Here is a 25,620-nt window from a genome sequence, read left to right as displayed (position 1 = left end):
TGTACTGATGAGATACTTGGGGGAATCAGAGTTGAACCCGAATCATTATTTTAAATGTCTTTATGTTTGTCAGGCAAGGCAAGAACAAAGTAAGATAGCTCGACTTTCCCACCTCTTGCCTTCCTTACTTGATTTGCCTCTCTGCCAACGAACTTGCGGGCTCGGATAGGACTCAACTACTTCCTCAGAAGCGAAGCAGCGCCTCACAGTAGCGCGAGGACAAATGGCATGCGTAAATGCTTTTCTCGGCTTAATCAATTAACCAATGTCCCTTCTCCGACTGGAAGCCTTGAAATATCACGTGAATACGCCCCGGTATCAAAAGAAAAGCATACTTACATCCTTACCACAACTTTATGCGACCAGGACAAGTCACCTTACCACACACATCATACGATTTCACTAGAAAACGTGCTGGTTGAGTGCGGGGGCTTGATCTCCAAGATTTCTAAGCTTTGTCGTGCTGCTCAAGTTAAGCTCCGAAGCGAAGAATATATGCAGTTCAAAGTCACTGGGGAACCGAGTTTCATGGCGGAGGAGTCCTTGGTAAACAAGTATATAAACTCGCCATTCTTTCATTTCAAATGGTCGCTCTTCAATCCAGTTCCATTCTCTCATTTGAAGCAAATTCTCCACTTCTATCTCACTTCCCCCAGAAATTTTCAGCATGGCCTCAGCCACCAAGCCAATCGCTTTCTGGGAGGTCCTCTGGACCCAAACACGGGGAAGGTATACATGATCCTCAATGAACTTGAAATCCAGCATAATCGTATTGAAGTGCCTCTCTCAGGGGTCAAAACCCTGGGATAAACCAAGTACAACCCCAACGGACGTCTTCCCACAATCTACCATCCAAACGCTGACCTCGCTATCTGGGAGTCTGGTGCAATCATTGCAAGTCCCAACATCTCATGATTTATCAGCCATTGCTGACCTTGCTACCCAGAGTACTTGCTCGACAAGTATGATCTGGACCATAAACTCAGCTACCCAGCTGGAACGAATGAGTATTACTTGACCAAACAATGGTTGTACTTCCAGATGTCTGGCCAAGGTTCTTGCTATGGCCAAGCATGGTACTTCACCCCTTGCGCATATTCATAATGCTGACCATGCTCAGGTGGTTCCGAACTCAAAGTTCCCAGCGCCATTGATCGCTACCTCAAGGACATCCGCCGCGTCTCAGGCGTTCTCGATAGCGTTCTCGCAGGACACAAATACCTTGCCGGCGGCAAGTGCGCTTTTGCCGATCTTGCGTTTCTCACTTGGCAAACGAGCATTATCAAGATCATTAAGTATGATCAGGCGAAGGACTCCCCGAATGTGTAGGCATGGATTGATAGAATGCCGGAGAGGCCGGCAATCAAGGATTTCTGGGCGGAGAGGAATGAGAGAATGACTACTTTGGGAAGAAGTAGAGATGTTTGGAGCTGCGATAGGAAGAAGTGCAAATGCAGACATGGGGCTTGAGATATCGGTGGAAGACGAGATACTTCATTTCATGTATTCGTTGAACCAGAAGTCACTCTCAATGTGTTGATTCATACTCGTACCAATTGTTGCCACCAAACTTACCAATAAGGATTTTGAGGGCAGTAGCAGTGCCGTGCGCGAAACTGGCGCTCTAAGACTCGGAATAGTGTATCTTCCATTGCCGGAGGCTAGTCGATTTCGCTGTGCGAGCTCGCCTAACCGGGGCAATCTTATGTATCAAAATATGGAGTTTTCGCTCAATCAACACGGACTTCGGTCTGTAAGGTTGAACACCCCACCGCAATGTGGCTAAACTTGCTGAAATACCTCCACCGCAAAGTGGTTGATCGTGAGTGGTTAAGCCACCCAAAAAGCGTTCAAGCTTTCTCCAGATCCTTGATCAGAAGTAAAGAGCCTTAGTAGTAGGGGTGTCATCACTCGAACCACTCCTGCGAACAGAGAAAACTAAACTTATCGAAGTTGATCTATAGGCAGGTTTCACGGAAAAAACAGTTCGGCTGTTTCGCTCAGCGACCACCCTCCGGGCTGGTCGCCAGAGTTTTGCTCTTTGAATCGCTGGAATTCTTTTTGGGGATTCTTTTATTTTGAGGTACAAGCGAGATCGCTAAAGGGGCTTTGTTTATTTTGGCCACTTACTGGGCATGCACTGGAATCTGTGTGGGAGATGAAGCTTGGATTGCTATCTGGGCGAGAGGTTGCTATCTGGGTAAAACGAAGCGAGGCGAATATTATCCTCTAGCACCATTGTCCTGGAACACGGAGATCATTTAGGACCATAATGGGGTTTTTTTTCGCTGGATAAATCAATTTCCATTTTCTCGTATTCAAAGTGACACGACTTCAGCGATGACTCTTTTTTTTATAATTCATTTTGAAGCGGCTCGGACGCGCCTTGCTTCCTCTCCTTGCTCGACCTCACATCGCTTACCCCACCCTTTCAAAACCTTTGACACCTCCATCGCAACTTCTCGCCCTCTCTCTCCCTGCTCAACTTCTCCCACCGGATTCACGTGCCATTACTTGACCTCCCACAATGACGGCTCCTCATTTTACAGAATCAACAACAACATACTGGCAAAAATTCGAGTCAGAAGACAATGCAACCCCTGCACCCTGGAAATACGGCTACCCCGCCCCCTTACCTGATTCCCGCATCCTTGTGCTACCGATCCGCCAGATTGCAGGCAATCCTTCGGAAGCAGTCGCTTCTTTGATCATCAATCAGGCTTCAATATACGTTCACGATGAGTTGAGCAGAATGCTGGCTGAGGCAGTGAGAGAGTCCGAGCCGGATGTCATCATTGGGTTACCGACGCTGGGCTTGACACTCGCGAAGACTGTCGCCCAGAGATTAGGAAAGGGAAAGGCGCTCTATATCTCTTGCAAATCAAAAATACTAATGCACTGTTAGATCGATACATCCCGCTAGGCTACTCTCAGAAATTCTGGTACACCGACACGCTCTCCACGGAAGTCTCGTCCATCACTTCACCATCTGGTCTCAAGAAGCTGTATCTCGATCCAAATCAACTGTCTTTGGCCAAAGGAAAGAGAGCTATTATCATCGATGATGCAGTGAGCTCGGGGAAGACGTTACAGGCAAGTTGGGATTTTCTTGAGAGTGAGGAAGTAGGGTGTCAGCTCCTGGCAGCGGGTGTTGTGATGAAGCAGGGTGAGAGGTGGAGAGCGTTGTTGGGCGAGAGGCAGGAGAAGGTTAGGTGGGTATTTGAGTGTCCGTTGCTACGGGCTGTTGAAGGAGGTTGGGGTGCTAGGGAATAGAGGAGGTCTCAATCTGGGACAAAGGGTGGCTTCAGTCTATGGCCATCGAATAGAGATGCTTCCGAAAGATCACGTGATACCACTCTAGACAGAGACAGAAGCAGGCTTGGAAACCACAAGCTTTCAAACCGAACAATATACGTGAGATGGCCTATGAGAAAGCTTTTCACTTTTAAGGGAAAATCTAATTAGTAGCAAACCAGGCAAGGCAGACTTTGTTAATACTCACGTGATTGAACTTCTGAGGAGGAGGATCTTCCTGCCCTTTCTCACTTCTCTCAGAACTTTCATCGTGACTCCAAAGACCTCGATAGAAGAGCAGCGTCCAGACAGAAACCATATCTAAATACTCGAACTCAAATTTAACAAGGCATCGGAACAATGATCCACCAGAGGGCAAGGCGCCCGCCGAGAAACGCGACACAGTTCGGGCCCTCCACCGGGTAGACGATTCTCAAGGCTTGTCTGCACTACAACGGCGGGCCTGCGAGGCACGCAAGGCTGTCTCTTCATCCCACTCTTGCATCTCAGGTCGTGCAGGACGTGAAGCCTCAACAACGGAAACAGTTCCTGGCTGCTCACGCGACCCAGCTTCCAAGAAATCTCCGATGTCCCTGAATCGTTGGACCTCTAAAAGCCACCTGCTCGACAAGCAACCCAACAAGCATCGTGACCCTCCTGTTGCCAAAGCTTGGCTTGGAGATCTCCGATGAGGCACAGCTTGGCGACGCCTTTCCCACCTGCTGATCATCCTCTTCTGCGGCTCAACCGCTCAACAACGCCCCGGATTTCTGGATTGCTTGAACCTCATCGGTATCAATCTAAAGCTTCAACACAACTGTTGAGCGAAGAAAGAAAACATCTCGCCATGCTCTCGCGAACAGCACATGGACCTCTCGAACAGTGGCGTAAGTTGGAGAAGGCATTGATCGCCATCGGGGTGCCTCATTTACTACGTCATTTTGTCACGCTGCCTTGGTGCACCACTGCACGCTTCCAGATGTTCCATACTTCCAGCGCTCCACTTCCGCGCCTGTTGCGCTCTTGACAGATGTCATTGCTTTTTTCCCGGGGACCTAACAATTGGGGCCCTGGTGGATTACTCGTTGTCTGCATGGCCAGCAGCGGTACAGGCGTCTTTGCGGAAGAATCTCGTAGATCTCCATGTACCTTCTCATGTCAAAACAAGGTCAAATCAGACACCCGGCAGCTTGTTCGGTCTCTGAAAGTTTGTCCACTTCTCCCCTAATCCTCGTGTCTCCCAGTTGGATGCATCGGACCTCACACGACGGTCTGTGGAGAAGTGCCGTCTATGCGGTCACCATCTGCAGATCTAAGCTTCAAGTGAGGCTGCTAAGCGTTTGTTAGGATCTTTGGCGCGACTCCGGTGCCTCCTGGCTGAATAATCCCCAGCTCTCCCATGCCCTACATTTCGACCTTTGCAGCAAAATGACGTCGTGTTATCAATTTGATTTCTGACCCCGTGGGAGTAAAAATACGGGTCTACATCTCCATTATTTCCAGTCGTTTCCCACGTACAATATCTCTCTTAGTGCCTATCTTGAAAACGCCGTTGGATTTGTTTATAGACTATTGGAGAACTAGCCCTTATTCTGATGGTTCCTCGTACTTTCTCCGCGAGCATATAACCTTTTTTAAAACCGCCCATCGATTTTGCTCATCAGCGGTACCTCGAGGAACGAGTCGCGACATGGTGGCCTTCGAAGAGCCTGGAGCATCATCTGCTCCTAATGGTGAGCACGAAGTCACCAACGAAAAACATGATGATTCTGAAGCTTCATCCACCACGAAGGCCGAAGATGCCGGATTAAAGCGCGATGAGAATGTTGCCCTTTGCACCTCTCACCATCCAAGATTTGGTGATAATCAAGTATTTACTGCCAATAGCGATGACTCAGAGGACTTGCCGAATATCGAGAAGGCTGGAACTTACGACAAGATCGAATTGACTGAGGATATGTGTTACGATGAACTCGGATATTCATATCCCAACTGGAAGAAGTGGTAAGTCCTTTTTGAGACACAACCCAGATGAAATTTATTGGTCGTCAAGTGTTTTGTTAATCATATGCTAATTATATAATAGGATGATTCTCACAGTCATCTTTTTTGTTCAAGTCTCCATGAACTTCAACACCAGTCTTTACTCTAATGCAATTCCCGGGATATCGGAAGAGTTCGGCGTCAGCGAACAAGCAGCTCGATGTGGTGCTATGATATTCTTGGTGCTTTATGCATTTGGTTGTGAGCTGTGGGCACCTTGGAGTGAAGAGTTGGGACGAAAACCCGTTCTTCAACTAAGTTTGTTACTGGTCAACATCTGGCAACTTCCTGTTGCACTCGCCCCGAACTTCGCGTCTATTATGGTTGGGCGAGCCCTGGGTGGTCTGTCTTCCGCTGGTGGTTCTGTCACCTTGGGAATGATTGCGGATATGTGGGAATCGGATACCCAGCAATACGCGGTTGCTTTCGTCGTGTTCTCCTCTGTTGGTGGTTCTATCCTTGGACCAATTGTTGGTGGCTTCAGCGAAGCTTTCCTAAGCTGGAGATGGTCCATCTGGATCCAGCTCATCTTTGGAGGCTTTGTCCAGATTATGCACCTTGTTCTCGTTCCCGAGACCCGAACTACGATTATGCTGGACAAGATTGCTAAGAAGCGACGCAAGAGCGGCAAAGACAAGAACATCTGGGGACCGGACGAACTTGTTCCTTTCAGTGATCGATTCTCGGCCAAGGAAATTTTGGTAACCTGGATCCGACCTTTCAAGATGTTCCTTACCGAGCCGATTGTTCTTACGTTATCGCTTCTCAGTGGTTTCAGCGACGCTCTGATCTTCATGTTCATCCAGTCTTTCAGCTTGGTCTACAAGCAATGGGGCTTCAGTACCGTTTCACAGGGCTTGGCTTTCATCCCTATCGGCATTGGATATTTTATCGCCTGGTTCAGCTTCATCCCAGTTATTCGAAGAAATATTGCAGAGCGCAAAGCAAAGCCTGACGATGAAAAAGTACAATACGAATCTCGTCTCTGGTGGCTTCTGTACACAGCTCCATGTTTGCCTATCGGACTCATCGGCTTTGCCTGGACCAGCACCGGGCCTCCACTTCCATGGATCGCCTCGATGATATTCGCCGCTGTTGTTGGTATTGCGAACTACTCTATCTACATGGCAACTATCGATTACATGATTTGCGCTTATGGACCCTATTCGGCGTCTGCAACTGGTGGAAACGGGTGGTCTAGAGACTTTTTGGCTGGTGTACTCACCATTCCAGCAACTCCTTTCTTCACAAGTGAGCCTAATTCCCCACTTCAAACTAAACATTCAACTGACCCGCATCTTAGACATTGGAGGGCAGCCTCTTGCATACCCTTCCACCATTCTGGCCTGCATCTCCTTCGTCCTCGTCATCGCAGTTTACGTTATCTACTGGAAAGGACCAGTGCTCCGGAAACGCTCGCCATTTGCTCAACAGCTCTCAGATGCTAGAACAGAGTCAGAAGTTCCTGGACGTCGTCTCTCCAGGATCCCAAGCAGACAAAGCGCTATTCGAGCGCATTCGTTCTCACGATCGCAACAGGAGCTGAGAGTTAGGCAAACTATGGGAAGCCGGAAGAGTAGCATGGCTGGTCCGTCTAAAAATAAGACCCCTCAGCGAACGCCAATGGCGAGTCGGAATAACAGCTATGCGGCCCCGATGCATCACGGTCACGTTGAGGTGTAAGGGGTGTTGGGTTGTATGATATAATGTCTCATGATGCATTCGATGGCTTTTGCATGGGGAAGAAGCCTATCCATTTATGAAAATTTCGATCCTTTTCTACAAATACGAAAACAAATTATCTGTTCACAAAATGACTTCTGAGACTAAAATTCATGCTTCATAGCCTCATCAACCAATTTCCGTCCATACTCATTAAGCAGCAACAACGCTTCTTTCTTAGGACTGACTCGGAAATAATTCTCACGATTGCTACCGTGGCCCATCCTTCCCACCCTGAAGACCTTTCGTACTCTCATGAACCTAGAGATGACTTTCATTGTGGATTCACAATCATCATCATCTACTAAACTCGCGGTATCGCTCCTCGGTATATGAATTTGGATATCATTCGGACCCTTTCTAGCTAGCTTCTTCTCGTGTTCAGATGATGTTCGATCCTCTTGCAGATGGGAAGAAGTGGGTGGAGTTCCCCTACCAGGGGGCATTGGACCCGACCACATACTCGAAGAGAGTGGTTGTGGCGGCCCAACATGCCCGCTAGAGCCAGGGAGATCTCTGGTACGAGATCCGCTGTGTGCTGGGGTAGGAGGAAACTGAGAATGCTTCGGAGGAAAGCCAGGTGGAAGAGGAACCGGCTCCGGACGAAAACGTGGCGGAGGAGGAGGAACCGGCTTCGGCGGCTCGGGTATGGGCCACATGTGCATTGAGATTGACCATCCGGGTTGTATGATGGTTTCCCACACTTGAGGAAGGATGATCTCTCCATTCGGAGCAATTAGGTCGTAGTGCCCCTCATTTACGTGAGGGCCAATTACATCAACGTGGATGAAGGCTTGTCTGATGAGCTCCTCTACACCCTATACAACCTATGTCAGTCGTTCTGATATATTCAATTATCAAAGTGGAAAAGGACACACAACTCACCTTCCAGGTTTTAGCCATGGTGAATGGGAATGTGAACTTTCTGCCGACAGCATCCTTGAACTTTATCCCCGCCTCGGGTTTCTCTGGAGCAGCTCTCGGGTTACTGGCTTGCTGTTCCATTGCCTGCGAAAGACCACTCTTTATGATGTCCAGAACGCTTTGAGCAAAGGCAACCTCAACTTCACTCGCGTGGCCATCTGATGTACGGTGACCGCGAGCAGGCCGGCGATCATTGTCCCCTGGAAGGCTGGGACTTTTGACGTCCTCTTTCAACGGTACTCCATCCTCTACAAGACGGTGTACCAAGTTTTTAGATTGGACAAAGCCAACGAAAGAGTAGGCGCTATTGCTTGGCAAGAGATTCCAAAGAAGCAGAGGCATATTCAAAAGGACGAGAGTCGAATAACTTTTGTATACTCCCTGGACACTGACCTCTTTTGCTCCACTTGGTAGGCCTTTGAGCCATTCGGACCAAGTTCGAAGTTTCTTCCCCTCCTCGGCAAGGCTGTCATCTAGAAAATAATTGTCATCTAGTCGAACAGCTAGGAGAACCTGGAGGGACTTGGATTGTTCTGGTGACTCCGAGACAATCGTTGGTGCTGTCGAAGACGCCCGATCCGAGTCGTTTTGTGAATTGCTTGGAAGTGTAGAGTTAGTTGACGCATTTCTTTGAGGAATTGCTCCGCCAATATTCGACACTGCTGCGTGTGATAATTTAGAGCGAAGAGGTGCGAGCATGATACTCCGATATGGAGTCTCATTAGTCAAAAAACAATGGACTGGCGTCCTCCGCTTATGAACTTCGAATCGTGGTCTGCCATTCTCATCTGTCCAAAGATTGCCATCTCGGTCTCTCAAAAGTGCGGGTTTCCAATTCTTCAATGAACCGATTACTCGGACATGAAGCTCTGCTACTGAGATAGCTGGGCCACTAAAGGCTTCCTCTAATTCTCTTATCAGAGAGTTCGTGAAGGAATGTGGTCCCACTGCCGGAGCCTGCGTCTCAAACCCACAAGCTGCAATGACCTCTGTGACGCCTTGACCACCAGTATTGATTGCGGGATGTGATGAGTGGCAGCTATCATAGAGAAGGAGGACATCAGAGGCTGCTTCTTCGAGGAGCTGCTGCACTCCACCGCATGGCAACGTTGGTGATCCAACTTTATCAGTCCTGTATTCTTCATTAGCAATAGAGTTCGCCTCATTTTAGCTGTTTCGCTTTTCAAAGTCCCAATAAAATTGGAACATTCAATCCCTAATCATCACCTACAGATGAGGCTTCGATACTTCAGTTGCAATGGCTTCCTTCACTCTCTCCACCGGCGAGGTAAAAAAAAGGCACTTACGCTGACCAAATTGGAGGTTCGTTAGTCTGATTACTTAAACGGGCATGGCCTCCGTAATACACGATCAAGAGGCTGCTGGGGCTGTCATTTTCAAGGAAAGACGATAACCGGAACGTTGTGGCCTTTCCTGGAGTCGTCGATGGTATTTTAAATTCCTGGACGTCGTACCGATAGAGAGCTGAGAACACGTGCTTGAGGCGTTTGATCTCACGCGCCACTCCAAGGTTATCATCCTCCCAACTCAATAGAAGCACGTGGGCCTCTTCATACCGATTTCCGTTTCGTGTTGGCCAGGCAGCATTGATGGCGACTTGGAGATCCTGCCCGAATTTTTCGATGCTTGGAATGTGTTCATCCACAAATGAAGTATCGTGGGTATTCAGTCTGATGAAACCTTTCTCTGGAAGCTGGTGTTGAGTGGGTTCATTATCCTCGGTGAGATTCTCGTTTTCAGAGACTTCTTTCCTTTCATCGGGTGGCGTGAGGGAGCCATGTGATGGACCTTTCACAGCCTGATCGTTCCGAAGCCTACTTTGCGCTGGTCCACGTTTGGTGTAAGAAGCCTCGATGTCATCCTCGAGCTGCAAAGCCTCAGAACTCTGGAAATGCATGGTTAGTCGGTGCGATACAGATTTGAAAGACTGAGGGCCATTTAGGCAACTCACGGGGCTCGCTTCACGCCCTGGCGAAGAGGGAAACAAGGTATCAGGATCCGACATATCCAGTACCTCTTGGATCGTAGACAGCCTTGTTGTCCTTGGGACTTGCCTGATAGCAGCGTACGACTATTTGGTCACAGGGAATTGAAGAGGAGGCATAAGTAATGATGCTGGCTTGCTCGATAGATTTGAACAGGTCGTTAGTATGGTCTTGGTGAAGAAGGCTGAGAGTGAAGGAGGAGGTGGTCGTGGATTTCTCTGTCACGTGGTGGACAACGTTTGTGTGCACGGACCAGTGTGGCTTGAAGTTTCAAGCCTCAGGGCTCCTCTGTGAAGGAAAGAACGAGAAGCAAGTAGGATGTCAACAACCTTCATTTCATTTTCTTTTACAGCATTCGGATCCTATGCTTTCAACATGAGGCAGACGCCTTAACAGACAACTTGTGGACAAGACTTATGGACAGACAAAAGCACCAATCACAGAGTACTCTTCAGGGGGGCAATAAAGGGGAAGCCACAAGCCCATGCCCACTCTTGAACGGCGCAGCCAAGGCTCGCCTATTCAGGCGCTTGCCCCTCGAAAATCCCCACCGCAGTGGATCAATCAAATTCAACATACAGAGGTAACGTTTCGTCTCTCTGCTCTTAAAATGATGGTGAGATTATCTCACTCATGAAGTGACGGAATGTTCGAGCTTCGTCTCAACATCCATTTGCTCACCCTCGGGACCAGTTATACCGATTTTGAAGCAAGGGTACTTCACCCGGGGACTCGGCACACGGCATCCATAGCGAGTGGTGGCAAGAACTTCATCGCAGGCCTGGGCATGCAGCTCGTCGACGCTCGTCGTTGAAGCAACTTCATGGCGTTATTTGGGGTTCAAACAGGAGACGGGGACATCTTCGCTCCTCGTGTATTAGATGGCCATCCATTTGCTTCTTGTTCCAGATTTTGGGTAGGCATCAACCCCCCACCATTCATTCCCCCACCTCTGAAGCTTCCCATCGACTAAATTATCAACAGGACCCCGTGAATGCTCGTTTCGAAAGCTGTACCCTTCCCTTCATCTCTGCAGTTCCAATCGTGGTTGCAGGATGCATTTTGCTAGGGTTCCTCGTGAAGCTACTCCCGAGGGGCTTACGGAGTCCGGAATGGTCGCGGGCTTTTGTCGAGGAGCCGAAAGGGGAGCAAGGTGATCTCCTGCCCAGTGAAAAGAAGTCGTTCACACGCTTGACCGTTGTTCTATTTGCCGTGTCGGGCGTCTGCCTTGCCGTCCAAACGCTCACGGTGTTTTTGCCCACCTTTCGAACTGAGATGGTGTTTCCATCAGCATCATGGGCTGTTGGCTCTCTTGTCATCGCTATTTGTCGTCCAAACACTGCTCCGCTGGCTTTGCTTGTCTTGTATACCACCATCTTTACCACGCAGGCCATCATTTTTGTCGATAGCCCTTCCGGACTGCATGTTAAAGACTTGCCGTATATTCTTGCCCTCATCTCAGCGCTCGTAGCAATTGGCGTCATCCTGGTCATGCCGTTGAGGCATCCTCATTTACCAAAGGACCAGATAAGTCCCGCTTTTGGACTACCCACATCCGAGCTACGGAGCCCGGAGGATGACTTGACCGCCTGGCAGTTTATGACCGTGTCTTGGATGGCGCCACTCATGTCTATTGGCAACAAAAGACAATTGAACGATGAAGATGTTTGGCAGCTGGGCTATGAGTTTCAGCATAGGATGCTACATGATACTTTCAGAGAATTGAATGGATCCGTTCTGGGAAGGCTTTTCAGAGCTAATGGACTCGATCTTGTCATTATATCTGGCTTGAGTATGTTCGAGCTGGCGGCGAGTATGTGATTCAAGCCCCATACTTCACTAGCTTTCTAACCAAATTCACAGCATTCTCCTCACCAGTACTTCTGCAAAAGATTTTGCAGAGTATGGAAAACCCATTGGCACCTACGCGTGCTGCTCTCAACTACGCAGTGTTGACACTGGTCCTCCGAATGCTTGCAGCCCAATCGGGGGTGTTCACGCTGTGGTTTGGGAGACGTGCATACGAAAGATCTCGTGGAGAGATGATCACGATGCTTTACGAGAAGACGCTGTCCAGGAAGGTCATTGCTCTGAGCAGCAAGGCGATCATCGAGGCTGACACAAATGGTACCTCAAGTGGCGGAAAGCCTGCCAAGCAAAGTTGGTTCAGTCGGACACTGGGCTTTCTAGCAAAGCCTTTTCTCCTGCTCTGTGGTCGCAGAAAACCCCCTAAGAATGATCCGGCGAAACAACCAGCATCAATGGGGCGGATTCTGAATATAATGCTGTGAGGACTTCCCTCTCAGAGAAGAACCTCTACTGACACGGCTATGTAGCGGAGACGCTTACAATATTTCCCAAAGGTATGTATTCAACCACGTCTTGAGTGTCTTGACTAACATGACCTCCAGATTCTGGGAATTCAATAATATTGTCTCTCAGCCGATCGGTTTAATCTTCTCAGTCGTCCTGATATGGCAATTGCTAGGCTGGCCCTGTCTCATAGGCGTCATCACCATTGTCGTGGCCCAAGCCCTCAACGCATTATATGCACGAGCTCTCATTTACTGGGAGCGAAAACTCCGAGTCGCTACTGATGAGAAGTTTCACAAAATCTCCCAACTGGTTGAGTCGATCCGCCACCTGCGCTATTACGGATGGCAAGACGTCTGGCTGGGACGAATTATGGTCACAAGACAACATGAGTTGAACCTGAAGATCATCACCAGTATTTGGCGCGCGCTCATAACTTGTACGAATAAACTTGCGAGTGGCTTGTTCCCGGTGGTCGCCTTTTGGGCGTACACGATGTTGTCCGACAAGCCATTGCGCGTTGATATTGCGTTCCCTGCCCTTCAACTCTTCAGAATGCTCGAAAACTATCTAAGGGAATTACCTAATCTCATAACCGTAAGGACTCCGTGTCATCTGTTCTGTAGTTTTTGATTGACGGAATGACAGGTTCTCTTAAATTGTAAAGTCTCTGTTGACCGACTCGAAGAGTTCATGGCTGAACCAGAAAAAGATGGCGCCGATTCTGATATGCCACGAAGCACCCAGCTCGAATTGAAGAGTGCGTCATTTGCCTGGCCCGGGGCCGAGGAACCTGTTCTCAGCGAGATTAGCCTCTTCTTCCCCTCTGGCTTGACTGTCATTTGTGGAGAAGTAGGGTCTGGAAAGACAGCTTTGCTACAAGCTTTACTGGGAGAACTCGACCAGCTAGGTGGGGAGTATCACAGGACCAAAGAAATGATCGGCTACTGTGGGCAAACGCCATGGCTACAAAGCATGAGCATCCGAGACAATATCCTCTTCGCTGCTCCTTATGAAGAGACCCGGTTCAAGCAGGTCCTAGAGGCTTGCGCCTTGGTTCCTGATATGTTGACCTTCAAGCATGGCGATCTTTCCATGGTCGGTGAGAATGGAGTTGGACTCTCTGGTGGGCAGAAACAGCGTATATCTCTCGCCCGAGCCGTGTACTCCAAAGCCAATACACTTCTGCTTGACGACCCGCTCTCGGCCCTTGATCACCAAACCGCAGATTTCATTGTTCGGCGATGCTTGTGTGGTCCTCTGCTCAAAGGGCGGATCACAATTCTGGTGACGCATCGTACGGAATTGTGTCTCGGCATGGCAACTCAAGCGGTGCAGATAGCAGATGGACGGGCAATTCTTCTCGATCCGGAAACCATTCCATTCGAAGAATTACATAGAGTAACATCGCAAGATTCGACAAACGAAGATGGAAATGATGAAGACAATATGAAAACAGGCTCCGCTCCCGAGAAATTCTTGGATGAAGAGCATCGGGCGCATGGCGGGGTCCAGTCAAAGATCTACTGGGAATATATCAAAGCTGGGAAATTGAAATGGTGGTTCATTCTCATAGTCATTATGTGCCTATACCGCTTTGTCGATATTGTGGAGACCTGGTTTCTCAAAGAGTGGGGTGAAGCATATGGCGACCGAGTGGAGAAATCAGGCGGATACTTCGGCGATCTACCTTCTCCTGAGGACAACATTCGCCCTTGGCTTATCGGTTTCGTCCTGCTAGCCATTGCGCAGGCTTTAATCTATATCGTTGTTCAAGGAGCCATGTTGGTCATCGTATACCAGGCTGGGAAGAACCTATTTGCCAGGGTCGTGACGAGGGTCTCTCATGCGACTTTCCGGTTCTACGATGTTACCCCGGTTGGCCGATTGATGAATCGGCTTACAGGTGATCTTAGGACCGTTGATGGCAATATTAGCGCCCAGTTCCAAAATGTGGCACTTCAGTCTGTCGCATGGATATCCGCCGTGGTGGTCATTGGATCCGTTACCAAAATCTTCCTTGTCTTCGCCCTAATTCTCACAATGGCTTTTGTCCTTATATTTAGGCAGTTTCTGCCAACATCCCAGAGTCTACGCCGGCTAGAATTTGTTTCTCTTACTCCGTTGGTTTCAAACTTTGGAGCATTGGCCAATGGCTTAACCACCATCAGGGCTTACTGCGCAGCATCTCGATTTCAAGATGGAGTTATCCGTGTAACGGACAACTTCCAAAAGATGGACCATTTTTACTGGAGTCTCCAAGCCTGGCTTCAGTATAGATTCGACGCCTTGTCAGCTTGCTCAACGTTTCTGATCACAGGGCTGGCTCTTTTCACCCATTTATCTGCTGGCCTTACGGCTTTCATCCTTGCAGCTGCCGGAATGTTCGTTAGCGCTACCCACACGTTGTGCAGGCAATATGGACAACTCCAAATGGACTTTGTCTCCGTTGAAAGGGTCGTCGAATTACTGCATCTCGACCAGGAGCCTCCTGGAAAAGTCATCCCTCCAGCAGCTTGGCCATTGTACGGAAGTGATATCGTCTTTGAGGACGTCACCCTCAGATATGCACCTCATCTCGAGCCGGCACTCTCAAACATCAATCTCAAAATCAAAGGCGGCTCAACAACTGCGCTAATCGGCCGCACAGGCTCGGGGAAGAGCACTCTAGCCCTCTCACTCCTCTTTACAACACCCCCAGAATCTGGCCGCATCATAATCGACGGGATCGACATCGCAACTGTGGATCTCCAATCCCTCCGCAAGCGTGTTACCTTCCTCGCCCAAGAGCCTGTCCTCTTCCCTGGCACCATGCGGGCAAATCTCGACCCACTGGACGAATACAGCGATTTCGAATGTTCCAGTGTCCTCGAGAAAATCGCGTCACGCCACGAATGGTCTCTTGACACAAACATCGACACAGGCGGCAAGAATTTAAGTCAAGGACAGAGGCAGCTTGTCGGTTTGGCGAGAGCACTTTTGCGGAGAAGCCCGATTGTAGTCATGGACGAAGCGACGGCAAGTATTGATCGCGAGACGGCGATGCGGATCCAGGAGAGTTTGAGGGAGGAGATGAGGGAGAGCACTGTGGTCACGATAGCACATCGCGTAGAAGCTGTGAGTAATGCGACGTTTTGTGTTAGTCTTGCGAAGGGGAAGATTGTGGAGGCAGCGCCAGCGGGGGATATGGCGGGGAGGATGGAGTAGAATTGTCGTTGGGCAGAGTGACGTTTCACCTCGGGGCTCTGTTAGACTCAAATTAATGTGTTGGAAAACTCAATAAATGTCTACCGTATATGATCCGAGCCAGGTTTAGACAAAAATAATGGTCTTGCTTAAATGGTAGGGATATTAATGCTTTTTAAGACCTCTGCAGCGAATACAATTCGTCTAATCTCTGAGTTGAGATTGTCTTTCTAGATGCAAGCACTCTTTGATCAATGTCTATCAGCCCCTCCCTGTATCTCAAGCTGCAATGTGGTGTCTGTTTGATGCAGAAGAGGCAATAATGGAGGGGCAACCTGCACCTCGGTGGTACCTTCCTTCCCATCTCTCATTCAACTCAGTTGAGCTTCCATTTCTCTTATGATCTCAGATTGCAAGCCACAGCATACTCAATATTGATACCCCCAATCCAAAATCAACAGCCAATGCAAGCCTTCGCACCCCTCCAGCCACATCAGGCTCATCCCTCCCTTTATCTCATCAGAAACTCCATCTCTCCTTCGCCTACAATCCCTATCCTCAACCCTCAAAACCTACACCCCCTCGCACCCAACCTTCCCCTCCCTAAACACCTACCTCAACCCCTCCCTCTCTCCCGCTCCCCTCGCCATTGTCTGCCCAACAACTGCCCGCCAAGTTTCCCAAATCATCTCTTTTAGAACAACGCATTCTATCCCCTTTACCGTGCGGTGCGGGCGCCATGATTCCTGGGGTCGAAGCGCCGTCTTTTCTTCCCTAATCATCGACCTCCGTGAACTCGATAAAAACGTCCTGCCAGATGATAGGAAAGCGTTAGGATCGAAGGCGGTGTAATCAGTGTTGAGATCATGAGGTTTCCTTTGTCTAGTTAGTATCCTTTATTCTTATTAACCTATTCAAGGAAACCTTCTCCCCTAGCATCAGAGAATCAATTAATCTTCTACACTCTAAATCATTCCTTTTTAAGTGCCATAATAAAGAACTCCATTGTTTTAACTCATTCCAACAATTAGCGAGAACCTCGCCAACTTCCTTGCACCGCATGGATTAGTAGCTGTTCAGGGCGGCTGCACTTCGTAGTTCAGTCGGCTACACCTCCTGAGTTGCATGCGGCAGGTACGGGACTCTGGGTGGGAGGTTTGGGATAGGCTGTGATCAGATCCTTGGTGCAAGGATCGTGAATGCTGAGGGAGAAATCGTTGAAGCAGATCAGGAGATGCTTTGGGGGCTGAGGGGAGATGGGTGTGTGTTTGGAGTTGTGGTTAGTTTGGGTGTTAGGGTGTATAGATTGGAGAGGATGGTCGCTGGGTTGGTTGCCTTTCCTGTTACGGAGGCGAGGCAGATTTTAAGGGGGTATTGGGAGATGATTGAGAGGGACGTCTTGATGCTTATGGTGGGCTAATGGGACTTATGAGTATTCTTGGGGGGAGGTGGTTGTGGATACGGTCAAAGAGAGTAAGCCAAACCTTGCCTCCATGGAGTATGAATTTCTGACGAGTTTGAAGCTACCTTATCGGGATGGAGAGAAGTAGGCAAAGCCTTTAGTCCTACGTTTATCTACACCAACATCCGAACAGCCTACATTAGAGAACTTTCGGAATCCTTTGTCGACTTGCTATTCAAGCATGCCAAAAGATTCCAGACGGAACTAAAGCAATGTTTATAATTCACGTTGTTCATGGCCAAGCAACGAAAGTCAGGCCGAACTCATGTTGTGGTATAAGAGAACCTCATAGTTGGGTGGAGGCTCATGGCCAGACTATAGAGGACAGTAATCAACAGGAAGTTTATGTGTGGACTAATAAGGTAGTTGAAGACTTGCCAGGAGCTGGTCTGATGATGAAAGGTGGATATGACGCATTAATGGGAGGGGATGGGGTTTCTGAGGATTGTTTCGGGATAATTGGGAGAGGTTGAAAGAGTTGAAGCAGAAACTGGATTCGAAATCTGTGTTTCGGAATACTGTGCCTTTACTGATATAGTTCGGGGTGTTCTTTGCCGCCGCTAGCGTCTGAGATGCATCCCCCTCGTAGATATTATCCCCTTATTGGGGAATGCTTTATTCGAGCCAGAATTGAGGGCACCTAAGGTACCCTTTCTTCAACGAATAAAATCCATGAGCCTGATCGGGAAAGGAGGACAAATCTCAAGTGCCATAGTTAGATCCCTAGCGTGACTATCACTTGCAAACAGATCTAAAAGCTATATTAGTGATCCGAAAAAGTGCAACTAATATTCCTTCTCAGTCACCATACCAGAGGGGTATCAATGGGCCCATTACGTCCTCTAGAGTAACGCCGTTTCTGAAACTCTGTCTCATAAACCGGAGCGACCCTTCATAGTTGAATCTGCTGATTCCTGTAACCGGAAGGCACCGGGTTGAAGGCGTGATAGAACTCGCTCTGGATCATGCCTCTTCTGTATCTGCAATAGTCGCTGCTTGTTTTCTGGACTCAAACCAGCGAACACGTCTTGGGTCTGATTCGCGTAATTCTGGTAAATGTACCGGTGATCGAGGCCCATCACTTTGGCTAGTGCCACAGCTCTGTTCATGAACCTGTCGTTGGCATTATGTACTTTCTCGTCGTCAGCGGGGTCGCTGTATCGGATTGCGTCGTTGAGTACTATTCAAATTTATAAGAATGCGATTGAGTGTTTCAGATCGGCAAAAACCTACACAGTAGAGGTCCCTCGTCTTCTGAAATACCCAATGCATTGCCTCCATGCTTTCGAAAAGCAGAAATTTCATCCTTGGTGATGATTTGAAGAATGAGGCTTGGAAGGAAGCCATCTACGTGCTTGATAGTATCGGTCTCGGCAATAAAAATATCTACCAACTTCGAGAGAAACGGAACGCTAATCTTGAAAGTTGCAGTTGCCCATGATTGCCTACACCGTCAGTGGCTGCAAACTCTTCCAGAATTTTATGTCCCTACCGATAGCCAATTTTGTTCATCCAGTCCACCTCAGCCACAACGCCAGTCATTTTGGTAATCCTTGTTGTCGAGTATATATTCTTCACCGCTTCAAATTCCTTGAAGACAGGTGGGTACGGCTCTGGTCGACCGTGCATAAGATTGACACAGACTAAATAGACATCGAAGATCGGAACGAAGGCAAAAGAGAGAATGATCTGTCCAGAGGGATCCGAATCTCCCCGAGAATAGCTTTCCAACATTTGAGAGATCTCATTGACCGTTGAGCAATATCCCAAACGGCAGGCCGCTTGGACTGCCCAGGTCGAAAATTTCTGAGCGAACCATCTTGGCGTGCCATTGAACGGATATTCAATGTCCATGGACTTCTTCCTTTCAGCGATATCTGAGAGCAAGTAAAACTTATGTCCTCCCCAAAATAGACCTTGCTGATGAGTTTCGAGATCAAATCGAGTTACAATGCCGAAGTTGCTGCCACCACCACGCAAGGCGAAATACAGATCGGGGTGTGATGTTTGGCTGATATTTGAGATAGAACCATTTGCAAGGACGACCTGAAATGAGCGAAAATCAGTAGCTGTTCCTGTTGAAATGGCTTGTAAGGCGTATCCTCCATGTAGGAAAGTGCCTTCCTAGCCCCTTCCTGGTTGCCCCTGCCTGGTTGGAAATTCTCTTCTGCAGAAGTTGTCACGCTTCACTTGAGGCTTTGGAGATTTCCAGGAGTAAAGCCGCGACAAATTCCATATAAGACGCAGGACAAACTTCAAACTCACCTCAAAATTCTTCACATTGTCAAAAGCCCATCCCCGTTTCCGAGAAGTAAACGAGATACCCCTTATTGCAAAATCAGTCATGTGGCCAACGAAATCGTCCGCTGTACTCATCTCCAAGAACAAATCCTCCTGCTCCGATTTGGCTATCACGCCCACCGACAGCTGTAAGGTTCAGAGGTTCCAATCTCCGGTACACCTCACCCCATCGAGTTCCAGCACCAACAGAGGTTGTCAGTTGATCATCGGCCAATTCAATACGATTCAAATGTCTCAAATCGATGGTAATGCCCTGAGGAGCATTCGAAGCCCCAGCAGACATTGCATGACCTCCACTCTTGACCGCAAAATGGCATTGATGCTCCTTGATGCTCCTGAGAGCCTGTGAGACGTCCTCGGCAGATGCGGGTAGGAAAACACAGGCAGGTACGACCTCTCGCTGTTGCTGCGAGAAGTATGTTTCACTGAACCCTTGCGGAAGGCTCAAATAATGAGTTTTTGCTCCAAAAGCCCTCAAAAGTGAGGTGCACTGCTACAACGTCAATGCCGTGCTCTCATCTTCAATCAAGCTCACCCACCGCATTTTGGCATTCATTTGAAGCGTTCCCGCCTTGTATGAGAGGTTGCTGCTGCAATTGCAAGCTCAGAGCTACGTGCACCAACGACCAGCAAATTGCAAGCCTCATAAGGCGTAGGCCCATGCCGACTGGCGACCGAGAGCTATGGGAGAGATTTGAAGGCCTGAATTGATGACTTCGCGAAGACCACTAGTTTGCTCGGAAACCATATAACGATCCTCGAAACCTGCCACCTCGAAGAGCAATTGATCTCTTATCGGGAGGCGTACCGTCGTCGCATGGAAGATCTTACGACCGCTCCCCGAGTCGCCCGGATTAGCAATCCGGAGCTCAATTCCGCTCGGACGTTTGATGAGACGAGATTGGTCACACGACTCGCCCGCTTACAGTATTTTTCCCCCGGGAAGGGGGGGGCCAGGGTTATTATGCGGGGAACACTAGACTCAAATCGGACATTATCGCAGCCATGTAAACAAACAGACTTCATTGTCCCCCTTTTCATCCGTAATTTAAGCCAAGATATCTTCTTATTATCAAATTATCAAATTCTGGAAGGACAGCTTCAGCCAATGCACCATTTGCCCTCGTAACAAGTACCCTCTTCAAACAGCAAGCTTCTCCACCTGCTCATCCTTCTCAACTGTAGCCTCAACATGCTCAGTCATCAACTCCTTAACCCCCTTCAAGAACACAATTGAGACGATAGCCAGCACCACAAATGGAATGATACTCGACCAAGCCAATCGGTAAGCTGCCGCATAACTTTCCTGACTCGCGTGCGTCGCTGCTGCCAGGATTGCCGGCGAAACTCCCGGGATACCAGAGAATCCAGTACCGGACGCGAAAGCTTTAAGCAGAGCAGGGACCGAGGAGCTTGGCAGGCCAGCTTTGGTGGCAGCATTTGAAACGGCGGGAGCATAAGTCGACTTGAGCTTGCTATTAATGATGGTATCGAGAACTGCGGACCCGAAAGCTCCGCCAATGGCTCTGGCAGAGAATGCAAGACCGGTTGCGGTGGAGAGGTAAGCGTGGGGCGTTGTGAATTGGACAAGTGCAACAAGGAGGGTGAGCGGTCCACTTTGGCCGATACCAGCTGACTGATGTCAGTCGATGTTGGGAGAAGGTAGAGTGAGGACTTACAAAGAATATTGAACGCAAGTTGAGCATGGTTCATGCTCGGCTTGATATTTGCATAGCAGATCGTGCTGAGGTATATTAGATTGGACGCTTTCGGTTGATCTCAGGGACTTACACCACTAAGAAAAACGTAAATGTGATTAGAAGAGGCGTCTTCAGATCTTTCTTCCACGTAGCATAAAGTGTAATGGGGATCGAGGTGAAGAGTGACAATAAAGTGTAAGAGAGCTGCCGGATCGAGATCTTCCATGCCGAAGTTTCAAAGCCTAAGTTAAGGACTATTAAGGGCGTGATACTGTTGACTGCACTGTAGAAGATCCAGCCTTCAACCGCAAACGCGAACACCGAAAGTGAAAAGTTCGGGCCGTTTCTGAAGAAGACATGTGCCACAAGTCCATCATCTCTGCCCTTCCATTCTGCAAGAAAATTAGCTTAAAAATTATATTTTCGCTGCGAGGCACTGACCGTAAATTGCAAAAGCAACTAAGCAGGCAAGTCCGATCGTGAGCGGTGCCACGACGTGCTTGTCATGCCATGGGTAAACTCCACCAGCCCAATCCAAAGCCAAAAGTGTAAGCGTAGTTGCAACAATAAAGAGGAAGGATCCAATAGGATCACAAGCCCAGAGAACCTCCTTCAACGACATTTTTGGAAAATCAGACTCCTTCTTCGGATGGTAAAAAGCCAGTAATCCGAGCACTGTTAGAGCAAAGAAGCCGGCTTGCATCCAGAAGATGTTGCGCCAGCCGCCTGGGTTCGCATTTGTTGCAGCTCCTGCGCCGAGACTTCCAATTCTGGGTCACATGTGAGCTTGATTTAAAGTATGAGATGTGAGGTGAGAACACTTACAATCCTCCCATAGCTCCGCCAAGGAATGCAAACCCGTTGGCCAAAGCACGATACTTCAAAGGTAGAACTTCTGATGGAATAGCTTGCACAATAGAGATTGTAGAAAGGGTGCATCCGACAAGAATTCCCCCTCCAATCAGCATATTCATTGAAGTTGCCTTGGCCGAGACAACGGCTCCAATGAACGAAAGAACTGGCGGTCCCATAGCCAGGTATTTCCTGTCGAGGACGTCGGAGAGGCGACCGACGATGGGAGACAGCACGCTTTGCATGAGCAACGGTCCCTTTCTTTGTCAGCTTGGAAAATGGTGGGAAGTTAGGAATAGCACACCTGAATGATCCATCCTGCAATTGGGGCATCGCCAATATCTCTGATTATGAAGCCAATGACTGATCCAGCAGCCACAACGACGAAAACTTGGGCCATGATGGCAAAACAAGTCACACTACAAATTTTATTAGCCAATGCCAACCCTATTGAATGCATCCAAGGAAATAACTTACAAAACAACCATCCAAGACCTCCAGGTCAAATTAATATGATGATCATCTCTATAGGAGTCCACCTTGACCACATTTGCGGCGGTATTCTCCTCTACCTGAGCAACAGAAACAATCTTGTCTTCAGGCTGTGCTGTAGGCTCAACCCTATTCTCAGTTTCTTCTGCCATCTTGCCAAATATGCCTTTACTTTCGAATCTGTATTTCTCCAAGCAAACAAAGTATGGTTGAGCAGTTGAAAAGTGTTGATCGACGTTGGAAGAAAATATTGCCAGGGTATGTACAAGGGATCTTCAAAGCTTTCTTATCCCCGCGTCCCCAAGGAACTTCCCCATGAAACTCGGACTCTTCCCCGCTATGATGCAGAGCTGCTGACCTGCATGCCGCAATAACCCCGGTCTCTTGTTTTTACTCCCCGACCCCGCCTCCCATGTGTCGCTCCTCCCTTCCCCGCATCAAAGCTCTTCGGCAATTCTCCCTCTTTCCAACACAAAAAGTATGAATATTTGCCGCGTGCCCTAAATGATTAGAAATATCGGGGTACATGAAGGGGGAATGAGAGGTCACTGCGTGAGATGGTGTTGCAGGTGGCTGTCTGTGAGTTAGCGCGGATGTGTCGGAGACATCCCGTGTGACTGGTTTGATAGCACCGGGATTCCCCCTCGACGTGCAGGAAAAAGCCCGTGGTGGGAACGCCACGTGTGGATTTGGAATGGCTGTACGAAGTACTACTCTGGAGTCTGGACCTGACCCGTCTTTGCGGTTTCATCCTTGACACCAGGAAATGTAATGATTGGATTTTCTAGCATTTGGAGAACATCGATTTGATATGAAAGCTCCTCTTCCCGAGCATTTGTCACCATTAACTCGACCCTCGCGATCCTACAGCACTTTCTCGGATGTGAGTCTTTTATGTCAATTTGTTGAAGCTACACTCCAGCTAGGCTTAATCATCCTTCATAAATCGTGTGAGAGTATCGTTTCGAGCAATTGCACTTCGGATTTTCTTCCCGAAAATCCACAACGGGATTGTCAACACCACTACGGCGACTAAATGATGTTAGCATGCATTTCTCGACCTTAAGAGCCGGAATATCATGCAGCATCAAAAGTTCCTTCGCAAGGAGAATTTTCTTTGACTTACTGAAACTGCTGCCCAAAACATTGAAAACATTCAATGGCCCTTCATTTGTCACCCAATCATTCACAAAGTAGGTCAACCCAAAGGTCAGCAGATTGCGAGCATTGATTGCCACGAAAGCTATGAGGTTGGATGTTAGCTCTAAACAACAGATAGAAGCGGGGAGTGAAACCTTCTTCGCTCAAGTCCTCATATGAGTCAATGATATATCCAAAAACACATCCAGTCTCAAACGTCATTGTCAAGTTTGCAATACCAAAACAAAGTACCGGCCCAATCCAGTGAGTCTTGTAGTGAAGTGTGGCGCCGAAGCCAAAGAAGCCCACAATGCCAAGTATTAAGACTGGGAACATCAAAACCAGTCTGAATTCTGGCTCGTAAATACCATGGTTCTTTTTGGTAAGATAAAGACAGATGAAGTCATTCAAAGGCCCGGCGATCAACAGACCCACAACTGTCATGACTAATGGGGAGATGCTAATGAGACCGATTTGAGAGGGCGAGAAGGAATATGGGGGAAGCCCGAAGATTTGGGCGTTGACAACGGAGAAGACGACTATCCAAGTCAGGGTCACACCATATACAAGAAATCCCCAAAGGACCCCGGGATACCAGAAGATGACGGCTGGGCGGATCAAGATCTGCCAGAACGGAGCAGTGGTATATTTCTTCCCCGTCATGAATCGAAGCGATCTCAGATAAGAATCTTTTTGATACGGGACAGCAGAATCTTGGGGGCTCAATCTTGACTCGTCGGGAGCTTCTTTTCCATCCTTGGCGGTCGGCTTGTCGTTGTCCGAAACTTGCAGATCGGCACCGGCAAGTCTCCTTTCGATGGGATCGCGAATGTAGGCCGTTTCCGGGACGAAGAAGAATATCAAGGGGATGAGCATGCCAAAGAGGATGGCGCAGATACCGAATGTCCATTTCCAACCAATATCCTAGAGTTATTGTTAGAGTTTTGGCCATCTATCAGAACGTTGCTATGTCTATTAGACATCACCAACTCACCTCGATGATATACCCACTGATCAAACTCCCACCAGAGATCCCACCAAGTAAAAACATATTCCAAGCTGCGATCCTTGTTGCTCGCTCGTGCACGAAGTATAAGTCTCCGATGGTACACTGAACCAAAATTTCATAAGGAGCCATCCCGAAGCCGGCGACAACTCGGCTGGCAAGAAAGGAGCTATAATTTTTGGCGTATGCTCCCCAGACGCAACATGCAAACATTACACAAATGGAAATAAGGAAGACGGGTCGCCTTCCCAACACCTTTGCCAAAGGATTCATAATGAAGAGCGACAGTCCAATGGTGAGAATCAGCCAAGCTGTGCTTTGCCCCAATGTGGGCACTCCAATGTGCAAATCGGCGGCGATAACGAGGAAACCTGGTGATAGCATTGGGCCGTAGGCCCCGACGATGGCCGCTACAAAGCCGGCAAGGATGAGGATCATATCTTTTCTCCATGTTGGCCAATTCAATGGATCGTTGGGAGAGTCTGATGGCTGAGGAACCAATATCACATGGGAGTATCTTCCAGTTCCATGCTTCAGTAACTCGCGAGGAATTTGCTCGTACCCTCGGGGTACATCCAACTGGTCGTTCATACAAGCTGTCCTGATCATCAGCGGAATTTGCGTTCAAGTTGGCCTTTGCCACTAACATGTTCCAGGAACTTGCTCCAACCCCTTGTCTTCCAAAATCCCGAACGGCATCTTGAGAGAAATCTGGACTGGCAGACGAAGCCTAGGATGATGAGAAGACAACGGACGAGATGAAGTTGCTGGCGTTGAAGAAAGTGCCATCTCTCACGCCGAGTTATACAAAAGCTGTTCAGATACGTGCCGAAATTGGTCTTGATCGGCACTTGCTGAATTGATACTCCTGCCGAGCTCGTCTCCAAGTACAGTAGGGCCGAAACCGAAGTCAATTAAGCCCTAAAGTGACCCTTTCCGATGGCCACAACCCACAGGGTGCAAGGAAGAGGCAAGCCTCTGCCGCGTGCCGGTCTCAAAGGCTTGCTGGCCATGATGAGCTATCACTGATCAATTATGACCGTTTAAATATCGCCACGACTTCCGAAGACAAGTACTCGGCGAGTGGTGGGAGGGAGCGACGATGAAAATCCACACTCGTGATTTTCTGGAGAGCTGGGGGAGGGTGGAGATGAGTGGTCCCGCTTATTACCACAGCCC

General features: G+C 48.6%; 9 protein-coding genes across 9 annotated transcripts; 4 read left to right on the top strand and 5 right to left on the bottom strand.

The window, feature by feature from the left end:
• The first annotated feature begins 72 nt into the window (after positions 1 to 72).
• On the top strand, positions 73 to 1,621 carry K444DRAFT_649584 (uncharacterized protein). Its single transcript, XM_024885584.1, has 5 exons — positions 73 to 232; positions 686 to 777; positions 817 to 883; positions 947 to 1,076; positions 1,146 to 1,621. Exons 1-5 carry the CDS (start codon positions 229 to 231, stop codon positions 1,327 to 1,329), a joined length of 477 nt encoding a protein of 158 aa, XP_024743320.1. The 5' UTR covers positions 73 to 228; the 3' UTR covers positions 1,330 to 1,621.
• An 864-nt stretch (positions 1,622 to 2,485) lies between these two features.
• Positions 2,486 to 3,483, top strand: K444DRAFT_606698 (uncharacterized protein). The gene is made up of 2 exons (XM_024879041.1): positions 2,486 to 2,854; positions 2,905 to 3,483. The coding sequence occupies exons 1-2, from the start codon at positions 2,528 to 2,530 to the stop codon at positions 3,271 to 3,273; spliced, it is 696 nt and encodes a 231-aa protein (XP_024743319.1). The 5' UTR covers positions 2,486 to 2,527; the 3' UTR covers positions 3,274 to 3,483.
• Positions 3,484 to 4,984: 1,501 nt separating this feature from the next.
• K444DRAFT_649582 (MFS general substrate transporter) lies at positions 4,985 to 6,977 on the top strand (the record flags this gene model as incomplete). The annotated part of the gene is made up of 4 exons (XM_024885583.1): positions 4,985 to 5,298; positions 5,381 to 6,588; positions 6,641 to 6,913; positions 6,952 to 6,977. 4 exons carry the CDS (start codon positions 4,985 to 4,987, stop codon positions 6,975 to 6,977), a joined length of 1,821 nt encoding a protein of 606 aa, XP_024743318.1.
• A 762-nt stretch (positions 6,978 to 7,739) lies between these two features.
• On the bottom strand, positions 7,740 to 8,064 carry K444DRAFT_517167 (uncharacterized protein; the record flags this gene model as incomplete). The annotated part of the gene is made up of 2 exons (XM_024873750.1): positions 7,740 to 7,877; positions 7,945 to 8,064. Coding segments are annotated over 2 exons (258 nt in total), but the record flags the coding sequence as incomplete, so codon positions are not given.
• A 920-nt stretch (positions 8,065 to 8,984) lies between these two features.
• Positions 8,985 to 10,314, bottom strand: K444DRAFT_115797 (uncharacterized protein). Its single transcript, XM_024870359.1, has 2 exons — positions 9,956 to 10,314; positions 8,985 to 9,889 (listed from the first exon to the last, which is right to left on the bottom strand). Exons 1-2 carry the CDS (start codon positions 10,007 to 10,009, stop codon positions 9,287 to 9,289), a joined length of 657 nt encoding a protein of 218 aa, XP_024743316.1. The 5' UTR covers positions 10,010 to 10,314; the 3' UTR covers positions 8,985 to 9,286.
• A 238-nt stretch (positions 10,315 to 10,552) lies between these two features.
• On the top strand, positions 10,553 to 15,715 carry K444DRAFT_551405 (ABC transporter-like protein). Its single transcript, XM_024876542.1, has 6 exons — positions 10,553 to 10,905; positions 10,974 to 11,802; positions 11,853 to 12,276; positions 12,326 to 12,352; positions 12,401 to 12,899; positions 12,951 to 15,715. The coding sequence occupies exons 1-6, from the start codon at positions 10,813 to 10,815 to the stop codon at positions 15,507 to 15,509; spliced, it is 4,431 nt and encodes a 1,476-aa protein (XP_024743315.1). The 5' UTR covers positions 10,553 to 10,812; the 3' UTR covers positions 15,510 to 15,715.
• Positions 15,716 to 17,822: 2,107 nt separating this feature from the next.
• Positions 17,823 to 19,669, bottom strand: K444DRAFT_517308 (FAD binding domain-containing protein; the record flags this gene model as incomplete). The annotated part of the gene is made up of 6 exons (XM_024873765.1): positions 17,823 to 18,130; positions 18,184 to 18,395; positions 18,443 to 18,673; positions 18,788 to 18,996; positions 19,216 to 19,276; positions 19,323 to 19,669. Coding segments are annotated over 6 exons (1,368 nt in total), but the record flags the coding sequence as incomplete, so codon positions are not given.
• Positions 19,670 to 20,280: 611 nt separating this feature from the next.
• K444DRAFT_551398 (MFS general substrate transporter) lies at positions 20,281 to 22,817 on the bottom strand. Its single transcript, XM_024876541.1, has 7 exons — positions 22,281 to 22,817; positions 22,108 to 22,222; positions 21,777 to 22,060; positions 21,393 to 21,721; positions 21,043 to 21,343; positions 20,931 to 20,995; positions 20,281 to 20,883 (listed from the first exon to the last, which is right to left on the bottom strand). Exons 1-7 carry the CDS (start codon positions 22,445 to 22,447, stop codon positions 20,393 to 20,395), a joined length of 1,752 nt encoding a protein of 583 aa, XP_024743313.1. The 5' UTR covers positions 22,448 to 22,817; the 3' UTR covers positions 20,281 to 20,392.
• Positions 22,818 to 23,223: 406 nt separating this feature from the next.
• K444DRAFT_516963 (putative cycloheximide resistance protein) lies at positions 23,224 to 25,140 on the bottom strand (the record flags this gene model as incomplete). Its single annotated transcript, XM_024873727.1, has 5 exons — positions 23,224 to 23,327; positions 23,422 to 23,538; positions 23,591 to 24,359; positions 24,430 to 25,037; positions 25,089 to 25,140. The coding sequence occupies 5 exons, from the start codon at positions 25,138 to 25,140 to the stop codon at positions 23,224 to 23,226; spliced, it is 1,650 nt and encodes a 549-aa protein (XP_024743312.1).
• Between the last annotated feature and the right edge of the window lie 480 nt (positions 25,141 to 25,620).

This window comes from Hyaloscypha bicolor, assembly GCF_002865645.1.
Source record: "Hyaloscypha bicolor E unplaced genomic scaffold K444scaffold_13, whole genome shotgun sequence".
In the NCBI taxonomy this organism is placed as follows: Eukaryota; Fungi; Ascomycota; class Leotiomycetes; order Helotiales; family Hyaloscyphaceae; genus Hyaloscypha; species Hyaloscypha bicolor.
This window is presented reverse-complemented; position numbering and strand designations above follow the sequence as displayed.